General features: G+C 51.5%; 2 protein-coding genes across 16 annotated transcripts in view; one reads left to right on the top strand and one right to left on the bottom strand.

The window, feature by feature from the left end:
- The first annotated feature begins 221 nt into the window (after positions 1 to 221).
- MEA1 (male-enhanced antigen 1) lies at positions 222 to 1527 on the top strand. 2 transcript variants are annotated; one of them, XR_003254023.1, is made up of 4 exons: positions 223 to 504; positions 606 to 714; positions 812 to 1035; positions 1147 to 1527. XR_003254023.1 is itself a non-coding variant. In XM_026068910.1 (3 exons), the coding sequence occupies exons 1-3, from the start codon at positions 259 to 261 to the stop codon at positions 973 to 975; spliced, it is 519 nt and encodes a 172-aa protein (XP_025924695.1). In that variant the 5' UTR covers positions 222 to 258; the 3' UTR covers positions 976 to 1527. The 2 variants fall into 2 exon arrangements, 1 of the variants encoding a protein (XP_025924695.1); XM_026068910.1 differs by having other exon boundaries at positions 222 to 504; positions 812 to 1527.
- The window catches only part of PPP2R5D (protein phosphatase 2 regulatory subunit B'delta), a 34523-nt gene continuing 17249 nt past the window's right edge, over positions 1406 to 18679 (bottom strand). For 3 of the 14 annotated variants that reach the window (XM_026068835.1, XM_026068884.1, XM_026068894.1), the window contains 6 exons: positions 17522 to 17692; positions 15269 to 15396; positions 11332 to 11433; positions 5650 to 5722; positions 5042 to 5158; positions 1406 to 4675 (listed from right to left, as the gene is read on the bottom strand). In XM_026068835.1, the coding sequence (XP_025924620.1) occupies positions 4538 to 4675; positions 5042 to 5158; positions 5650 to 5722; positions 11332 to 11433; positions 15269 to 15396; positions 17522 to 17692 (729 nt within the window). In that variant the 3' untranslated portion in view covers positions 1406 to 4537. The remainder of the gene's footprint in view (positions 4676 to 5041; positions 5159 to 5649; positions 5723 to 11331; positions 11434 to 15268; positions 15397 to 17521; positions 17693 to 18679) is intronic. The other 11 variants (XR_003254009.1, XR_003254002.1, XR_003254010.1 and 8 more) reach the window with 11 other exon arrangements.

The following is an 18679-nucleotide window of genomic DNA, read 5'->3' as shown; positions in this document are numbered from 1 at the left end:
ACCCTTCCCCACGGCGCCGTGGGCCTCTCGGGGGCAGTGGGCTCCCCGTCCCCGCCCAGGGGGGTTCCTCGACGCCCGCACCGCTGTGACCGGGAACGGGGGGTGCCAGGCTGATCCCAACATGGCAGCGCCTGGCGCTGACCCGGCCCCGGCCCCCCGAGTCCCCCCGCCACGGGACTACAACCCCCACAATGCCCGGCGGCGGAGGCGGCACTTCCGGCCGGCGGCGGGGGGGCGGCCCGGCGCCGCGCCCGGTGCATGGCGGTGGCGCGGAGCATGGGGCCGGAGCGGGTGTGCCCCGAGGAGCCGGGGCCGCCGGAGGCCCCGGACGGCGCGGCGGGCTGGAGCGGCGACGAGGAAGATGAGGAGGAAGAGGAAGGCGGCGGCGGCTACTTGTACCAGCCGTTGAGCCAGGAAGCGGAGCCGGGCCCCGGCGAACAAGGCCCGCCCGCCGCCCCGGCGAGCTGCGCTGAGCCAGGCCCCGGCCTCCAGGAGCGGCTGCAGGTAACGCCGCGGGGGGCCCGGGGCCTGCGCGGACAGGCGGGCGGGCAAGGGAGGGGGGTCCCAGGGCCGCAGCCACCCCGCTCCCTCCCTCCGTGCTGTAGATGCTGAGGCTGCACCTGCCCGACCCCCCGGCGGACAGCGAGGAGGAAGAGGAGGAGGAGGAAGGCGCCGCCGCGCAAAGCAGCCGCAGCTCCATCCCCATGGACCCAGGTAGCGGCGCCTCCCCCTGGCTTCTCCCACCTCCCCCTTGGCAGCGGGGCTCAGCCTCCCAGAGCCGCTCCCCGTCTCACACCCTTCTGTCCCCCAGAGCACGTGGAGCTGGTGAAGAGGACGATGGCCAGCGTGAAGCTCCCCAGCCTGGGTGTCCCAGCGTGGGCCAGCGAGATCTCCGAAGAGCAGTGGAAGGATGTGGTGCAGCGCACACTGCAGGCCCGGCAGAGCCTCAGCACCCCCAGGCCCGAGTGGAAGTGAAGCCTGAGCCACAGGGCTGGGGCTGCTCGCTCGTGTCCTCCCCTTGGTCATGCGTATGAGGTGGGTGACAGGTGCCGCTTCTGAACTGGGCCACGATAGGACTTGCCAGCCCTGACATTCCCGTTTCTTCCATCGACGTTGTCCGACTTCCCTTCCTGCTCCTCTTTCCAGGTTCTGGCTGGCATGTAAGTCACTGTGGTTGGTGTCCTTGTGTTGGCTTCCTGGTCCTCCACCTTGGAGTTACTAGACTGGTTTCCCTACCCATGTATGCATGTGGAGGGAGGGGGTTTGACTGGCTTTACTGAGGTTGGTGCGGGACAAACACTGGATTTGTCCTCGTGCTGTCAGTGCTGGAGAAGTCCTCCATGCTCAGGCCCCTCCTAGCAGGCCAAGCAGCTGTGTTTTGGCATATCAGAGGTGGAGTCCAATGTGTCTTTCCAAGAGATTGGTTTTATTTAGTTCTGTACATACAGGGACATCTGTACAAAATCCAACACTTTCATACTATGTAATGCTCTACTGAAAATAAAGTACACCATATGTACATATGAACTGTAAGCAGCTTAATACTTGTGTCCAGGGGGTGAATGCAGTAGTTTTGCTTGTTCCCTCATGAGGAGGGAGCCGTGTGAAGTGGAAGAGGCAGCTCCAGTTCTGTCCGTTTGGCTGACGTGGGAAAAGGCATAGGCAGAAATGAGCACTAATGCTAGAAACTGAGTGTGGAGCAAGGGACAGCTGTAACATGGCAGACACAGGCCTGCGTACGAGCAGTACGTGTGGCAGAGAGGGTTAACACACTCCCCTCCCTTCTCACATGGTCCTCTTCTTAGATGTCCAGGACACTGGAATGAATAGGCAGCAAACTAATAGTAATGTTAAGGTACTAAACATGAGTTCCCTGACCCAGAACAATACACACAAAGCTATGAGAACATCCAAGCTGTACAGCATGTAGTCGCGATGCATTACAATCCTGCCCCTGTGCAGGGCACAGTCTCACCGTTATTCCTCTGGATGTGGCAGGGGACTGCAGGTGGAGACAGACCATCTGAAGGACAGCAACGGCCTCTGTGCGCCAGAAGTCTCAGTTCCTTCTGCAGGCAGAAGAGCCCACAGCAGGGAAATGCGGCCACTCTTAGCAGCAAGCAGGCTCTAGTGAGGGCACATACATGCTGTAGCACTCTTAAAAATGAGGTGGCAGCTTATAACACAATGCTAAGCAGACAAGTTGGAAAGACTCTGTACTGCAAAGGGAAGAAACATCCTCCCCAGCCCAAGCCCTGCTGCAGGTGGCACTCGGCAATCTTTTGTCTTCCCTGTGCCCTAGAGACACCTGCCACTCCTGTGTGTTGTCTGGAATTGCCCAGTGCGTGTCTACATGCTGTGCCAGGCATGAGGTAATTGATTGGCAGCTGACCATGAGCTCAGACTAACGTTCAAAATAAGCAATAACCTCCCTGAGGTGTTTCATAGATCTCCTGATGAACTGGCCCATTGCATGCAGCAGAGGGGAGGCAGGGTCTTGCGTGATGCGTATGATTTCTCATATACTCACGCTTGCCAGCTGCTCCTAAGAAATGGTGGCATGTCTAACAGGCCAGACTGAAAGAAGCTCCACTAAAAAGAGCTACACAGGGCTAGGGGCGAGGGGGGGGGGGGCAGTGTACAGGACACACAGAGGAAAAACCAGCTTAATTTGGGTTGAGGGAAAACAACTAAGAGCAGCGGGGCTGAAGAAAGGAAGGATATGCTGCATGCCAGTGGTAAGATCACAGGGGAAGAATCTATGACCTGGGAAGCAGTTTGCTGGTGAGGACAAGGAAAAGATACACCAGGACCTTCTGCAGCATCCCACAACGCTGCAAAGCAGTGGTCAGACTAGCATCGGCCCCAAAAGCTCCCTACACTGCTGCAAATCCCCTCCAGCTTACACGTCAAGAAAGCAAGCATGGCAGATAAGAAGCAAGGAAGACCCCCCCTTCTTTCTCTTGCAAGCCAGCCTCTCAGAGGTGGCACCTCATCCTGGGGCTGAAATCTGCACCACAAAAGGTAGGGGACAAAGCTCGAGAGCTGGATTACAGTAGCACCCAAGTGCTGCACAAGCCCCTGGGCTATTGGCAAGTACATTCTAAAGGCTAAATGACCACAGCAAGTCCCCAGTGCACCATGCGATAACTAACAAGGGCCTTAGGCCACAGAGCAGGTGCTGAAGTAACAGGGCAAGATAAATTTTGCTCAGGGCACCTGCAGAAGCAGTTCACTAGTAGCAGCTAGCCACTGATCATAAAGAGATAACTGAACACTCACAAACTCAGCCTGGCCCCATAACGCGTATCCATTACTTCCACTAACTTGCAGGAATGACTTTAGCAGCACAAGCTTCCTAGGAACTCCAGCCACTGCAGAGCTAAGGCATGGATGGGACACAGCAACAAAGGGAGGTCTGCAGGAGTATTTGAATTGAGCAGGTAGAGGAAGAAAGCAAAAGTCAAGTTAATTCTGGGCCTACAACTACCCAAGATGCTGGGGTGGAAACAACTCAGCAAGGAGCAACACAAACAGCTGAAGGAAATCATTTTCCCACAAAAGAGCTTCTAAGGATGCCCTAAGGGGAGGGAAGCAATAGTATGTAGTGCTTACACCCAGTTTCCCCAGGGGTGGTGAAGCAGTGAACCCCCACTCCACAGACAGGGGAACAGAACAGGGGGCTGGAGGCAAAAGAAAGGCGGAAGTGAACATCTCTGCTGTAGGTGAGACTCTCCAGCTGCAGAACACCACCCCACGGCAGGGCGGTGAGACAGCAGAGCCCTCACAAACTCATTCTGCCACACATTCCTGCCCTGAACCCAGCCTGACTTCCCATCGTTGCAGGGCTTGGCTGTACAGGCAGCACTGGGGAAGGCACGGCAGAGATGTGCACACAGGGCTTGCAGCAGTGTGCCAACCCGCACGCGGCCGTCTCAGGCCAGCTCACCCGGGCCAGGCAGCAGGGACAGGGTATGTGCCACCCACCTCTGGCAGGCCGAATTGGGCAGCCAGGATCTCCGTAGTCAGTGAGATGAATCGCATCATGGTTCTGTCGAGCTCAGGCACCCCTCAGAGACGAGCTGCCGAGGGGCCCAGTTCTCCCTGCAGATTACAGAGGTAGCCCAGAGCAGCTCCCATCAGCCTGTGTTAGATCACCCTGCTGCCAGCAGAGGCAGGGGAGCAGCTCCTCCCTCCCAGGGAGGCTCTGGTCCCTGGGCAGAGCAAGAACTGGGCAGGGGCTGGAAATGAAGTGACTCCTACCTGGGCTAATGCAATCACAGGCCAGGCAGGCTCCCTTCACGCACATATGAAAGGTGGAGAAGCAAGAGGGAGGAGGAAAAGCAGGAGAACATGGCAGTGGTAACATAAAAGGGACAACATAAAACCAGATCTACTCTGGGGGGATGCGGATGGAGTGGAGGACAGGCACAGCTCACCATGTTCATTCCTTAGTTATACATGAGAACCGAGTGCATTTCTGTGACCCCTGGGGGGAAGGGATGGGGCAGAGCTTCCCGCGCCAGCTCCTAGCCCGTCAGAGAGCCTCCTGGCTTGAGGTGAGGAACTCTTCTGCTCTCTTGTGGGCCTCCAGGGCTTTTATAGTGTAGACGTCCTGAGGAAGCTCCGATTTCCGGCGCAGCAAAACCTTCTCCTTCTTTATGTCTTTCAGCATCTACAGACAAACCAAAGGAGTCAGGGACCAGCAACAAATCTCTGCAGCCCTGCACAGTCTGAGCCTCCCCAGCCTGACTCCAACTGCTCTCAGTTATGCAGGGGCATGCTGCAGAACAGGCTGGGAGCCACACACAGACCACTTGGACAGAGAGAAAAGCCCTGTTTGCATTTCCTCCCAAGTGGGAAGGACAGATAAACCCCACTTCTTCAGACAACGACCTGATCTCTAATCAGAGGATCAGAGTAGGGGCATTTGCCCTCAGAGCACTTGGAAGCAGGAAGTCCTGACCACTGGGCACTAAACTGACTGCATGCCTTGACTGGTCTGAGAGGGACTGTGGAAGGACCTGAGACATCTACACACCTGCACAGCCTCTGTCTCCACTGTCTTCTTCAGTAGCTGGATGTCCTCTGCAGTTGGGGTCTCTGTTTCCATGCAGCAGACAGGAGGCAGTGGTGGAGGTGCATAATACATGGGGTACTGCAGGCAACACAGACAGCCGGGGGTGAGCATGCTGCCCAACACCAAGCCTTCCCCCCTCCAGCACCCTACCAGAGCCTGGCACGCTTCTTCCAGCTGCTCTCTCCGCTGCTCACAAAGACAGCAGCAGTGCACAGGCAGGAAAGGAGTGTCTTCTTCCATCCGCCCCTACCTGTATCATCTTCTATCCATCCCTGCTGGTGCCCTCTGACTGAGCCACAGCTCCCTGCACATTTATTCATGGCTGGCAGAGGAATCCATGACTGACACAAACACACATGCTCTCTGTATGGCATTACTTAGAGGTTAATGCTGCCGAGGGCCAGGCTGGTGAAATACTACCAGTGTCCCCAAGGCACTGGGGCTTGGGAGGGGCAGACTGTCACTGGAGCTGTGTGCACAGGGCTGAGCTTGGCTGCTAGAGCCTGCTCTCACAAGCTAGACCCCGGCATATTTTTGTCTCATTTGTCCTAGGTCCTGCTGTTACCCACCTGGGGGTTCAGCCGGGCCAGCTCCTCTATCTTCTGCCACATCTCTTCTCGTTCCTTCATCCTGAATCTTCCCCTGAAGAGAGAGGGAGAGAGAGAACAAGCATGAACTCCTGGGGAAAGGGGTGCCTTTCACTGATGGAAGATGGGAACTGGGATGGTCAGGGGGACCATGGATTTTCCATCTGAACATGAGGAAAAACTTTTTCACTGTGAGGGTGACAGAGCACTGGAACAGGTTGCCCAGAGAGGTTGTGAAGTCTCCTTCTCTGGAGATATTCAAAACCCACCTGGATGCGATCCTGTGCAACATGCTCTAGGTGACCCTGCTTGAGCAGGGGGGTTGGACTAGATGATCTCCAGAGGTCCCTTCCAACCTCAACCATTCTGTGATTCTGTGATTCTATGGGGACAGCAGGAGGGCACAGGCAAGGGATATAACTGCTCTGTCCTTTACAGAGCCCTAATTCTAACTAAAGGTGGGGTACAGCAAGAGGAAGGGATGCACTGCAGCTAGTCCCAGGGGGAGGCAGGTGGACATGCTCCCTCCTCCCCTCGGAGCACAAGGCAGCAGCAGGGGGGCCGCACAGGTATTCGTTCCCTGACCTTCTGCTTCAGGAGCAGAGGCGAGAACCCAGTTTCTAGAGTAAAGCAGTGACAGCAGTTTGGATACTCCTTCCCAATACCCCACACGGACAGAGGTACAAACTGCCATTTCTAACAGAGATGGGGCTCAAGTGCCCCCAGTTCCTCCTTTCTCTCTCTGGCCATAACATAGCACTCCAGAGAGTTACCTGAACCCCCAGGCACAACTCTTGGACTTGACACAGATTTTAAGGTCTTAAGAGACCATTCAGTGTGACTGCCTGTGAACCCCAGGGCAGTGAACTTCTCCCCAAAGTCCTGGCGTACCACAACCACTGATGTAAACAAGGTATCCTCCAGAAAAGCATCCAAGCTCCACCTGCAGACAGAGAGGAGCATATCCACCACTCCTTGTTATTTTCTTCTACATTTTAGAATTTCTGCTTTATTTCCGATTTGTATTTCTCCGTCTTACATGCGAGCTACTGGTCTCTCTACTGCTCTTTGTGTCCATGCTAAGGCAGCTTTTATGCTCTGTAATCATCTCACCTCATACTCTCTCAAAAAATATGCAAGAAAGGTGGCTAGAAACGAGAACGAAGCTGCCAAGCATTCAAGCAGCAGGCTGCTCCATCAGAAAACAGTGAGGGGAAAAATAATAATAATAAAAAAATAATAATAAACCACACCTCATTTTCTGATAGAGCTCTGGAGAGCTCTGCGAAGGACTGCAACCAAGGCTTAGCATTCATCTTCTCTAGCTCTTTTCTATCTCCTGCAGCACCTTTTTTGACGTGTGGTAAACAGAAATGCATGCATTACTCCCGTCTTGTCACTGGAAGCGCAGACTGAGATGTTTGTCCACTAACAGCCTCACATTGTGAGAGTCACTGCCCTCCAAGGTGGTATTTATCTTGCTGGCATCAAGTCTACTGCAACAAAGCTGGTTTTGCTTGGCTGGACTATCTCACATTATCAGTCCGGTACAGAGGGAGCAAATGGCGCTCACCCAGGCCGTTCAGCTGTGTGTTTCTCTGACACCAGCTCTTTCCTTTCAGATCACCAGAGCAATGCTGCATAGCATTAGGGGAAGCCCTCCACTCCTCATTGTACTTTGAGAACCATTAGATTACTCATTGTTAACCTGTCACATGTGCTCAGCTGACATGGTAAAAGTTCAACTCATAAAGAGAATACCCAGTGTCACTACAAGAAACGCTTTTAAAAAGCTGAATGCTTTACATCTCTGATCACCCTTTTCAGCCAAACAGGTATTTTCAAAGAAGGAAACACAGTTTCATCTTTATTTTGATTAATGTAATGTTGACTGGCTCAACTGTATTATTGTAGCTGTCCAACATCATGCTGTAGGGGAAATTTTCTCCCCACCTCTTAACTCACAGACTGGCTTTACCTCCTACACGAGGACATTTTCACTGCAGTTTTATCTGAAGGAACGTCACTTATCCACATAAGTTTTTGGAGCACCCTACTTCTCCAGAGAGACTGCAAACAGCAATGCCTCAGAGGCAGTGCCAAGTCCATGGGAGCAGCTAATCAAGGCCCTCCCAGCCCTGCTTTCTAGGTGATGTTCACCTCATCAACTCCCTTCATTCCTGACCCCATCGGGTCAGGGGCCACTAGGGCCCTATATTGGCAGGACATTTAGAAAAGAACTATATTGGGAGGTATCTTTTTCTCCCTCCTGCTGCTGTGGCCTACACAGAAGGAGACAAGGTGGCTGCCACCATAGAGAGGTGTCACAGAGGTCAGGATGAGCCCCAGGGCATGCTGACCACACACTTATTGAAAGGCAGTGTTCAAAGCCCTAGCACCTTTCACAGAAGAGCAGGGATTATTTGTCCCCTCAAAGAGCAAGGCCCAGTGATTCCCACTCAGGCAATCATCACCTTCAGGAGAAGACACTAATCATCTGCCCCAACCTCCCTACTATTTTCCAAAGGGCTCTGATAATTCAAACAGCCTCAAAACCTCCAGGGTAACTAGCAAGAGGCAGTCAGTCCATCTGCACTGGACAACAGAGACCCTCCACATACACCTTGGAGAAACAGGCTGGCTCTCCATGCCCAGCCTTGCACCAACGGCTGTGGCTACATAGCAAGGGGAGCAGTGGTGGCAGGCCCGAACTGGCATGTCACTCATAGGCATGGTAAGCAATTAAAATCACGGCGAACCCTTTTCTGAGCAGGTTTCTTAACACCTGGTCAAAGCCTAATTGTGTCCACAAGATCTTTCCTTTTCATTGTTTCACATTTACTGGGTTTCTGCACATGTGCAGTCTTTGCAAGCTGCTGCTTTCTACTTCATAGCACAAGATCTCTATCTAGTCGCCCCTTGGGATAACCTCTTAAAGGTTTTATACATCTCTTCTGTTCCTTTTTTGTCTACACTAAAGAGGCTGCTGCTGCTTTTCAAACTCTTCTCAGTCTCACCGATTAAGGAAGAGGTACTCTGGAAAAAAACAGGATGACATCATTAAAGATTGATCCTGCATCACAACAATCCAGTCAAGGTTCCCACAGCCTTAGGAACACTGCTTTACTACCCAGACACTCAACTTCACTGCTCCAACGGTTTTAATTAGAAATAAATACTACTTCTACTCTGTTTAAACCTCCATGTTCGAAAAGGAAACAGCAAGTGACTGCAAACCCACAGCATCACATCACGGTACAGCACAGCAGCAGGCTGTGGCTCGCAGTGATCTCTACTGGAGAGCCAGTCGAAATGAGCTGTGGATGCAGCACGGGGAAGGCAGTGGGGCTTGCTCTCATCAGGACAGGTTGCAGCACTCTGCCAGCAGCAGGCAGCTAGGGCAAGCACAGAAACGGCATCCCCAGCTCCAAGATGGACTCCTCAGCTATGAGACTGCCACCTTCCACAGGGGAGACGCCATTAAACACCATTTTCTCCTGCCTGCAGAACGTGTTTTTTCTACCCCCCTTCATTTTAGCAATGAAGTATTTATTCTGCTAAACTCTAGAACATACACTCAAAGTGTTAAGTGCACATAGGCTTGCTTATGTATTGCAAAAGTTTTAAAGACATGGAGGGAGATGACATTTCCACAATGGACTTGAGCAAAGAACTCGGAGACACATTGCTCTAGTAAACCCAGGTTTTTATCCATCCTCCCAAGTGCATTCTATTTTTCTCCCTCATTGTCCTACATCCCATCCAGTCCCAGGCCCCTTGCCCAACAAAGCCCTGGTCTCTCACCTCCTCTTCCTTCTCCTCCTCCTCTAATTTGTTCCCTTGCCCTATTCTATTCCCACTATCCACTGACAAGAACATCTCCCTCCCCACTGTACCTCAGCCCAGGGTCTCTATCTCCTTTCCAACTCCTTGCCCCAACCAGCTGCTCCCTCCCACTCCCTGACAACATTTTTTCATCTTTTCCCAGCCCACCCTCATCTCCTCCCCCTTGTCACCCTCAAACCTCCATCTCAGGCTCCCCACCTCTCCCACAGACCTTCCGCAACCTACTAACCTACTTTCCCTCCCACCTCAAGCCTCCCTTCAGAGCAAGACCTTTTCACACTACTCAAGCCAGGAAGAGCTGGTGGGGAGGTGCTAACACCAGCCTTGTTTTTCCTCTTAGCACAGAAGCCCATAAAGGCCTCCTTAGGTGGGTCGCTGGGGCAGGGAAACCCCGCTCAGCCAGGGGATTGCACCACGCTCATAGTAGGTAAAGTCTTCTTGACAATCAGCTGCTAAAAGATATCTCCCCACCACCACCACCCCCCTGCAAAATGCTCTCAACTAACGTTTTACCAAACTTGGTTAGCTAAGACAGCAAAAGGTATATCCTTGACTGAAACCCAACACAAGTTTTTCTGAGGCCTAAAAGGCAGAGGCACTAGAGAAAAAGATCATTGTAATCTTTTAACCAGAGCACAAACCAGTACAGCTCTACCCATCCATTTCTCAGAGATCTAACTGGTTTGTTGAGCTTTTTCAGAGCAATCCTACATCAGCCACATGGTCCTGGAAACAGTCTCACCCTCAACAGCTCAGCACAGGTGTTAAGCAGCTGCAGGGAGCGGGGCTCCTAATGGAAAACACCAGTCAGATCTCATAGTAAATAGTGCCATCACTTTGACTTAAAATACATGTGCACACCTAGAAGCGGGCTTGATAAATGCCCTAGAAGGGGGAAAAAAAAAAAGTTATTTCTTGCTGCCAATTTAGATGTAACAACATCTCCTTATGCAGGTTACCCATCTCCAAGCTCTGATTCACATCTCGGCTTTGCTATTTATTGCTCTTTCACAAAACGGCTGAACATTTCTAACAGCTCCCCGCTGCCAACAGGGTAGTCCTGCTCTCCCCTCCTCCTCTTGTTTGGCAGCCCTGGCTCACCAAAGAATGCAAGAAGCAGTATTTCAGTTCACTAAGCCAGCAGAAAACTGACCCAGAAAGAAAGTGAAGAATTTCCTTCATGCTTGATTCAACTCACTGAGACAAGTCATATGATCACCAAAACAAATGCAAGGAAGCAGAATGAGTAGGGTTATTTCTCTTTGCATCATGACAGCACAGGCACTTGCTGAGCTAAGATTTTATCCCCATCATTTTCTCTTTGAAACTCTAGGTCTTATTCCATCTTTATTACTGGAAAATTGAAGGTATCCTGTGGGGTGAAAGATGTATTATGCCTACTGCAGCAAAGCTGTTCAGCAAAGACTCTTTATAAAGCAGTAGGAATTCCACTGGGGTCACCAGGATATACACAAGGTGGTAAATATTTCTGAGGCAGAGCATAAGCTTCTCTGCAAAACCGTGTATCCTCCATACTGCAATTTATTTCCTCACAACCCAGCAAACTCAGCTACTCCTTTCTCAGCTACCTGCTTCTGCAGAAAAGATTTTTATCTGATCTGACCTTCATACCACATTTTATTTCTTCTCGTCCCTATCGTCCCTACACCTACTCATTTCTGAGAAATCTTCCTTTTTGACAGTGATTTGCATTGCCTTTCCAATTCCCCTCTGCCTGCTGACATCTACCAGCTGTTACTGTATCCCAAGGAGACTCCAGGATGAGCTTAAGTCACTTGGCAAGAACCCCTTACTCACTTCTGCTTCTCTGCCTTGTATTGCTGTGTGCAGTCATCAAAAAGCTTTTGGTTCATCTCCATGAACAGCTTCAGCGCATTGTAGATCAGCCCATGGATTGTCCTGCAAAGAGATCAGGAGAGGAGAACAAGTCACAGTGGTATCCGCCAGGTTTTCAGCCCTCATGTAGCTCCAGTAGCACGTACAAGAGCTAGCAGCAACAGCAACTTGTATACTACAGCAACATGACCAAAGACTTCCGCATCATCCCAGTTTTTAGTATGCGAACATCCCTCCACAAACCCAGGACCTTAGACAATGGCACAGGGAAGAAGAAATGGGGGAGAGAGAGCAAGCCACTGACATGGCTCTCTTTGCACTCCCTATGGCTGCAGTCAGAACACAGGCATTCAACACTGTTTCTTGTGATCAGAGATTGGAGAGGAAGAACACTAGGGACCTGCTCAGGACTGTTCTGAAGAGGGGTTTAACTCATCTAGCTTTAGGGCACCACACCGTTCATCCTGCAATACATGACAGCTTTGTTGGACTGCCCAACACTGTTCACTTGTGAGCTTTGTCACCAAGTTGTCCAGAACACAGGTACTCAGTAGCCATGTAGAAATGGGAACAAGCACAAGGAGCACCTCAAAAGAAAAGCCACCTTCACGTCAGCAATCCCTGGAGAGGGAGAGAGGGGGAAAAAAAAAAAAAAGTGCAGGGCAGGGAGAGAGCAGGCGAGAGAGTAGGGCAGGGAGAGACAGGGGAGAGAAAGTGAAAGCATAAGAGCAAGCGAGCGCAAGAGTGCATGAGTGAGAGTGAAAGAAAGCAAAAGAGTGAGAGAATAAGAGAGTATATGAGCGAGCACGAAGGCGCAAGAGAAAGGGAGAGAAAAAGAGAGAGCAAGAGAGTGGGGGAGAGGGAGGTAATGTGTGAGACAGCATGAGTGAAAGAGCAAAAAAGAACAAGTAACAAAGAGTGAGAGAGCGTGAGAGAGACAGTGTGGAAGAGCGCGCACATGGGAGGAAAGAAAAAGAGCAGGGAAGAGGGAGAGAAAGAGAGCGCAAGAGAGAACCAGAGCGAGTGAAACAGAGAGCAAGAGAGTGAGCATGCGAGAGAGAAAAGGAAGGAGAGGGAGCGAGTGCCACAGAGTGAAAGATCAGGCGAGATGAAGAGTCCAGTGAGACAGAGCCCAAGTGAAGGAGAGACAGCAAGAGAGCGAGCACACGTGAGAGAGTGAGCAAGAGAGCGAGCGAGCGCACGCATGAGAGGAAAAGCGCATGCAGGAATCTTGCGAGGGAGAAGAGAGGCGAGAAGAGAGCAAGGGAGAGCGCGTGACAGAGCGTGACACAGAAAGCACATTCAAGTGAATGCAAGAGAGGGAGAAAAAGAGAGTAGAGGAGAAAGCGCCAGAAAGGAGTGAGAAAGAGAGCAAGTGAGCACAAGAAAGAGCACACACAAGAGAGCACACACAAGAGAGCCAGAGCAAGCAAAGGAGAGAGCGAGACAACACGGGGAGAGCACGGAAGAGCAAGAAAGTGAGGGGCGAGATAAAGCGTGGGCAGGGAGCACAGGGAAGCGAGAGCACAGGAGTACAGGGGCCAGGCAGTGCGCAAGCTGCAGAGCGGGGGAGTGACAGCGCATGAGCAGCAGGGCAAAAGAGAGGGAGAGAAAGAGAGAGTAGGGGAGTGAGAGCGAGAGCATGCAGGGGAGAGGGTGCGAGTGAGGAAGAAAGCAGGGGGACAGGAAGCATGAGCAGAACAGAGCCAGGGAGCAGGAGGGGGAGCAAGAGTGAGTGGGAGAGTGAAGAAAAGCACACAGGTGGGGGAGAGCAAGGGAGCAAAAGAGAGAGCAGGGGAGAGTGAGCCCACACACAAAAGAGCAAGCGAGCAGGGGAGAGCAAGCTCACACACGAAAAAACAAGCACGGGAGAGTGAGCAAGCAAGTGAGCTTAAATAAAATAAAATAAAATAAAAACAAAACACAGAGGAAGAGTGAGCAAGTAAAAAAGAACAGTGGCAAAGCTAGCAAGCAAAAAAGAGTTGAGAGAGAGAGTGAGCAGAAGAGAGAGAGAACAAGCAGGAGAGAGATTAAGCCCAGGAGAGCAAGGGAGCAAAAAAGAGTTGAAGGAGAGCAAGAAAGAGCCAGCAAAAGAGAGGGAGGGGGAAAGAGTGAGCCCATACGCAAAAGAGCGTGAGCAGGGGAGAGTGTGCCCACACGCAAAAGAGTGGGCAAGAAAGATCAGAAAGCGAGTGCTTGCGCATGGAGAGCACGAGGGGAGAGAGCGGGCAAGCAAAAGCAGGCAGGAGAGAGCGTGCGAAGGAGAGCCGGGAAGAGTGTACGTGTGAAAGGGAGCGCAGGAGAGCACATGAGCGCAAAAGCTGAGCGCAGGGGAGAGCACACGCTCACGCGAAAGCACGTGGGGGAGAGCGAGCAGGGAAGCACATATGCAAAAGAGGGTGCGGAGAGGGTGCAAAAGGGGGCAGGGAAGAGCGAGCGAGCAAAAGAGCAGTGGGAGAGCGTGCAAGCGCAAAAGTGCGCAGCGGGAGAGCGTGAGTGCAAAGGCACGTGGGGGAGAGAGCAAGCATGCGCAAAGGAGAGCAGGGGGGAGAGCGCAAGTGGGTGCACGCAGAGGGAGTGGAGCAAGCATGCATGAAAGAGAGCAGGGGGAGCACCTACACAAAAGAGAGCGAGCAAGAAAAAGAGCAGGTGGAAAGCGTGTGGGCCCAAAAGCGCACAGCGGGGAGAGCAAGCGCACCCTTGAAAGAGCCGGGGGAGAGCACACACACAAGAGAAAGGGAGCAGCTGGGAGCATGTGTGAGAAAAGGAGCGGGCAGAGAGTGCGGGGACGCAAAAGCACATGGCAGGGAGAACAAGCGCATGCATGCATGGGGGGAGCGCTCAGGCAAAAGCGCGCACAGGGAGTGTGTGCAAAAGAGCTAGAGACAGGCAGCAGGGCAGACAGCAAGCGAGAGAAAGAGAGCAGGGGAGAGTGAGAGATACAGAGAGTCAGGGAGAGAGAGAGCAAAAGCAAAAAAGAGTTGGGGAGCAAGAGGGAGCACAGACGACGGGGCACAGGCTCTGCTTTGGAGAGGTTAATACATTCACCCCACTCTTTAGAGCATCCTCGACAGGTGCCTCAAGTTTGTGAAGGGAAGGAAGCACTGAGACAGCAGACCAGTGGGGAGCTGTCTGCAAACGACTTTCATCCCACAACCGTGCCTTTGCTACCACAATACACTCCCAGGCCTGGCTTAACCTGGTCTCCCTAGACATTATTTTGCCTTTTTTTCATCCTCTAGAATACATAGACAAGGTGGGGTGTCTTCCGGTATTTTTGCTGGAAGTCTTTAGGATCTCAGCTGTAGGCTGCTTATTTCTAGCTAACTCATCAAAAGGAAGGGAGTTTTATAACTTTCACTAAACAGGTAAGGAATCAACTGAACAAGCAGTCAGAAGAAAGGCTAGCAGGGTGCTGACGGGAGAATCATACGACAGACTAGTATGGAGGGAGCAGACACAGGAGGCAGTTTGGCATCGGACATCTGCCTGACTGGTTCTGCTTTCTCCGTACTTTCTGCACCTGAGCGCAGCCAGGCGCTGCATTAGCCAAGGTCCCCGCTCACAGAGAACATGTGGGTGACCATCAATTTGTGAGCAGCCAGAAATCTGCTCGAGAGCCTACAACATACCTCAAGAGACCTGCAGCACTAGAGATATGCAGGTATCAAACTCTGGGTAGATTCAATAGCCCCAAGGGCTTCGCATCAGCTGTCCGCCAAGGTGCTTGCAGATGCAGGCCACTATGGTCTGCTGTTGCTCTCCCCCATGTTGGTACTCATCACATCCCCTCTGGCTCCACACCAAGCGTTGTGCCGTAGCAGCATACCCCAAGATCATCAGCGGGCCAAGCAATCCTGCATGCACAGCAAGTGCCAGGGCATGCAGAAAGACCTACTTGTTCCAGTGACTCTTGGAGTTCTTGTAGAGCGCTGGAAACATGATTGGCAGAATTTTGGCTGCATTATCACTGATCAGGCTCATGATATATTCGTTGTTCCAATAGTACAGTGCTCGCTCTGCCACCTGCAGTGGGAGGGAAACCCATTGTTGGAGAGGCTTCTTCCAGGAATTTTCATGGTGCACCCAGACAATGTGCACAGTGCTGAGCCCAGAGTCTGCCACCACCTGGCTAAATAGTAATGGCTTCCCTGCAATACAGGCAGCAGGGCTGATCTTCTCACCTTTGGCACAGCCATTCATTCCCCCCGCCTAGAATTTTTCCCTTGGCCTTTGCCAAACATGTCTTGCTTTCCTGGGGAAACGTCATGTTCTTGACCAGACAAGTCTAACATCGACATACTGATGACTCCAACGCCATTTGCACAACACTTGAGCACAACACTGTCATCCATTTCAGACTGTAGTAGAGATTAGCTCCAAGCGTACTTTGTTTCCTCAGACTGGCTTCTGTAGAGCTATTCCTACCTGATCTCCTCCACAACACACTGTCTCCCTGAGCTTTGGAACATGCTTCTGTCACCAGGCCCACAATCCAACCACCTTCTTCAGCTAGGGTGAAAATGTGGAAAACCTTGGGGGCAGCCACCTTGCTTTAACAAGTCAAACAAGTCTAACAGGTTTCCACATAGTAATAGATTTGAGCACAATTCCTCCTATTTAACCAGAAATCTGGGCAATGCAGATCACCAAACTGGTGTGTAAATTTCTGCATTTAGCCTTAGCTTGAGGATGACACAACAAAAACCTAGGAGGAGAGACATCTAGTCCCAGTTTTATATTTCAGTTGGAGAACTCACTGCGTCCCCTCAACATACCGTTCCACATGAGTAAACCAAGTGAAACTCATCTCCTGTTCAAGCTTACCTAGCTTTGGTTTCCAGTTAGTAGCTCTTGTTAAGCCTTTGTCTACTGCATTAACAGGCAATTGACTCACAGAAACCTCTCCCCCACCAAGGCACTCATAGGCTCACCAAGTCAGTTCCCAATTTTGCTCTCTGTCAAGCTGCAGACACTGAGACTGTTCAGCCTCATTGTACAGGAAGCCTTCGGGGTTTGTTCCTTTAGGCTGTGAAGTGTTTGCATCTTGCCCAGGTTTTTCAGTCTTGTTTTGAAAGAGTTGGCAGCGGGAAAGGACTGCTATGAGGTACAGGATTTCTCTCCTCTAGCCTTTGCTCTTTTCTATTCCAGGTCCCTAGTATCCTACTGTACTTCCACACCCAAAGGTCATGTTGGCCCTGTGGTTTCCAGCACCACACCAGGAATCCATGTCCAGCTAGTTTCTATCAAGCTCCCCAAATCCTTTCCAGAGTCACTCTTTCCAGGAAATAGTGATCTTTTTAAAAAATGAGTGACCTCATTTTTGGCTTCTAAACAAATGACTGTGCACCTTTCTGTATCAAGACATGCGTGAAGCCAATCTGCCTCACTGTGCAGTCAAGCTCACTTTGGGGAAGGGATATGTCACTATTTAATACCCCACCCATACCTGGGTCAGCCGTGTGCTTCACCAGCAAGCAGTGTATCTTCTTCCAGAGCATTCTTCATGTCAACCTAAAGCAGTGGGCCAAGAACACCTTCTAGGATCTGCTAGCAGGTCCTACCACCCTGGAGACTTTAAACCGTGAAACTATCAGCCATAGAGATTCTTTTAGCCTGGTACTACAGTTATCTTCCTTTCAGCGGAAGCAAGGAAGGAAGAAGCAGTTTCCAGAGCTTTCACTATACCTCCCTTGGTATCACCTACACCAGATTAATACAAAGCACCTTCTTTGCTTTTAATTCCAGCTTTGGCTGGCCTCACTCCAATATTGCAGCCAGCTTCGTTTTACTTCAACATGGTGATGCTGGATGGATCTCCTCTATACAGCATCTGCCAGCCAAAACAGGAGGTGGCACAGCATCTCTGCTCCAGCTCCAGGCTGCTGCAATACATGGTGCCAAAAAGCACAGTGCAGCAGGATGGAGTCCACTGAAAGCTCAAAATCAGCCTAGTTTTCACTTTGGATGAGTTTGTTACATGGTGGGGGAGTCTCACCATCTCCCACCACATGTCAACCCTAGTACTCACCCTGGTCACACCTTCACATGCCACTGACTCACAAGACAAGCTCAAGAACTGTAGTCTCACCCTCACATGCCAAGTGAGGTGCAAGTCAGTGCCCTGCCCCCTCCCTGAGCTGGGACCCACCTGGAAGTGCGGACTGGAGACACACTTGGCCAACTGCCTGAACAAGGGCTCCATAACTTTCACAAACTCAGAGGGCTCAATCACGTCCAGGATCTCCTCTAGCTCATTCAAAAACATCACCTCCTTGGGACTGTGCGTCTTCGGCCAGAACTTCAGCAAGCCCACAATCACCTGAGCGTGAGGGGTACAGATATAACATTAGAGGCTTAAAGTTAACACCAGCTGTGAAGCAAGATTTTAAAGGTTTGGTCACAACAGCAGAGGAGAGGAAGTAACAGATGCAAAGAGAACATTCTCAGAAAGCCAGTGTAGGTTCCCAGGGAAGAAAGCAGAGAAGAGCAAAGACACTGCCAGGTTACATGTACAACAGCAGCACAGCCCAGGCTACAATGGTTCTGACAACTTGCTGCAACCACAAAGCCTAGAAGCATGTGACAGTGTGCGCCTTCCCCCCCGGTATGCTCTCTCCCCCTCAACCTGACCTCCCTGTAAACACGTAGGCAGGGGCTAATTGAGCATGTGCCAACTAAGACCCATCTAGCATGCAAATATGACTATGAGTCAATCATCTCCCCCCCCATAGATAGGGGGCAGCCCAGAGCCCATAGAGCTCTCCCGCACAGCAGCAGGCTGCACTGTAGAACCTCCTCTTGAGCAGGGATGCCTCTCAAGGTTACTCCTCGAGGTTGAGAGATTCCTTACCCACAACAGATCCTTGGTAAGTGATTAATAGCACGCTGAAACTTTGCGAACTTCACAAAACTTTGACGAGTTATATCTCTGATTAACTGTGCAAGTAATCCCTTAGACATAAACCGTTGACCAAGTCTGAGACTAGGACTGGATCCAGCCACACCTAGACTCCTCTCAGGAGTTTAGAAAGCAAGGGGATCCTTTCTGAACCTCGTGACTCAACAGGAGGGTCTCCTTTGCCCACACTCCTTTTGGCATAAACTGTTGACAGAGTCTGGGACTAGGACTGGATCCAGCTGCACCCAGGCTCCGAGGAGGAGGAGTTTAGAAAGCAAAGGGGTCCAGTCTGAACCTTGTGTCTCAATGGGAGGGTCTCCTTCACACACACTCCTTTAGACATGAACCATTGACCAAGTCTGGGACTAGGATTGGATCCAGCTGCACCCAGACTCCTTGCAGAAGGAG

The sequence above is a fragment of the Apteryx rowi genome, unplaced genomic scaffold (genome assembly GCF_003343035.1).
Source record: "Apteryx rowi isolate R43461 unplaced genomic scaffold, aptRow1 scaffold_1050, whole genome shotgun sequence".
Taxonomy (NCBI): domain Eukaryota; kingdom Metazoa; phylum Chordata; class Aves; order Apterygiformes; family Apterygidae; genus Apteryx; species Apteryx rowi.
This window is presented reverse-complemented; position numbering and strand designations above follow the sequence as displayed.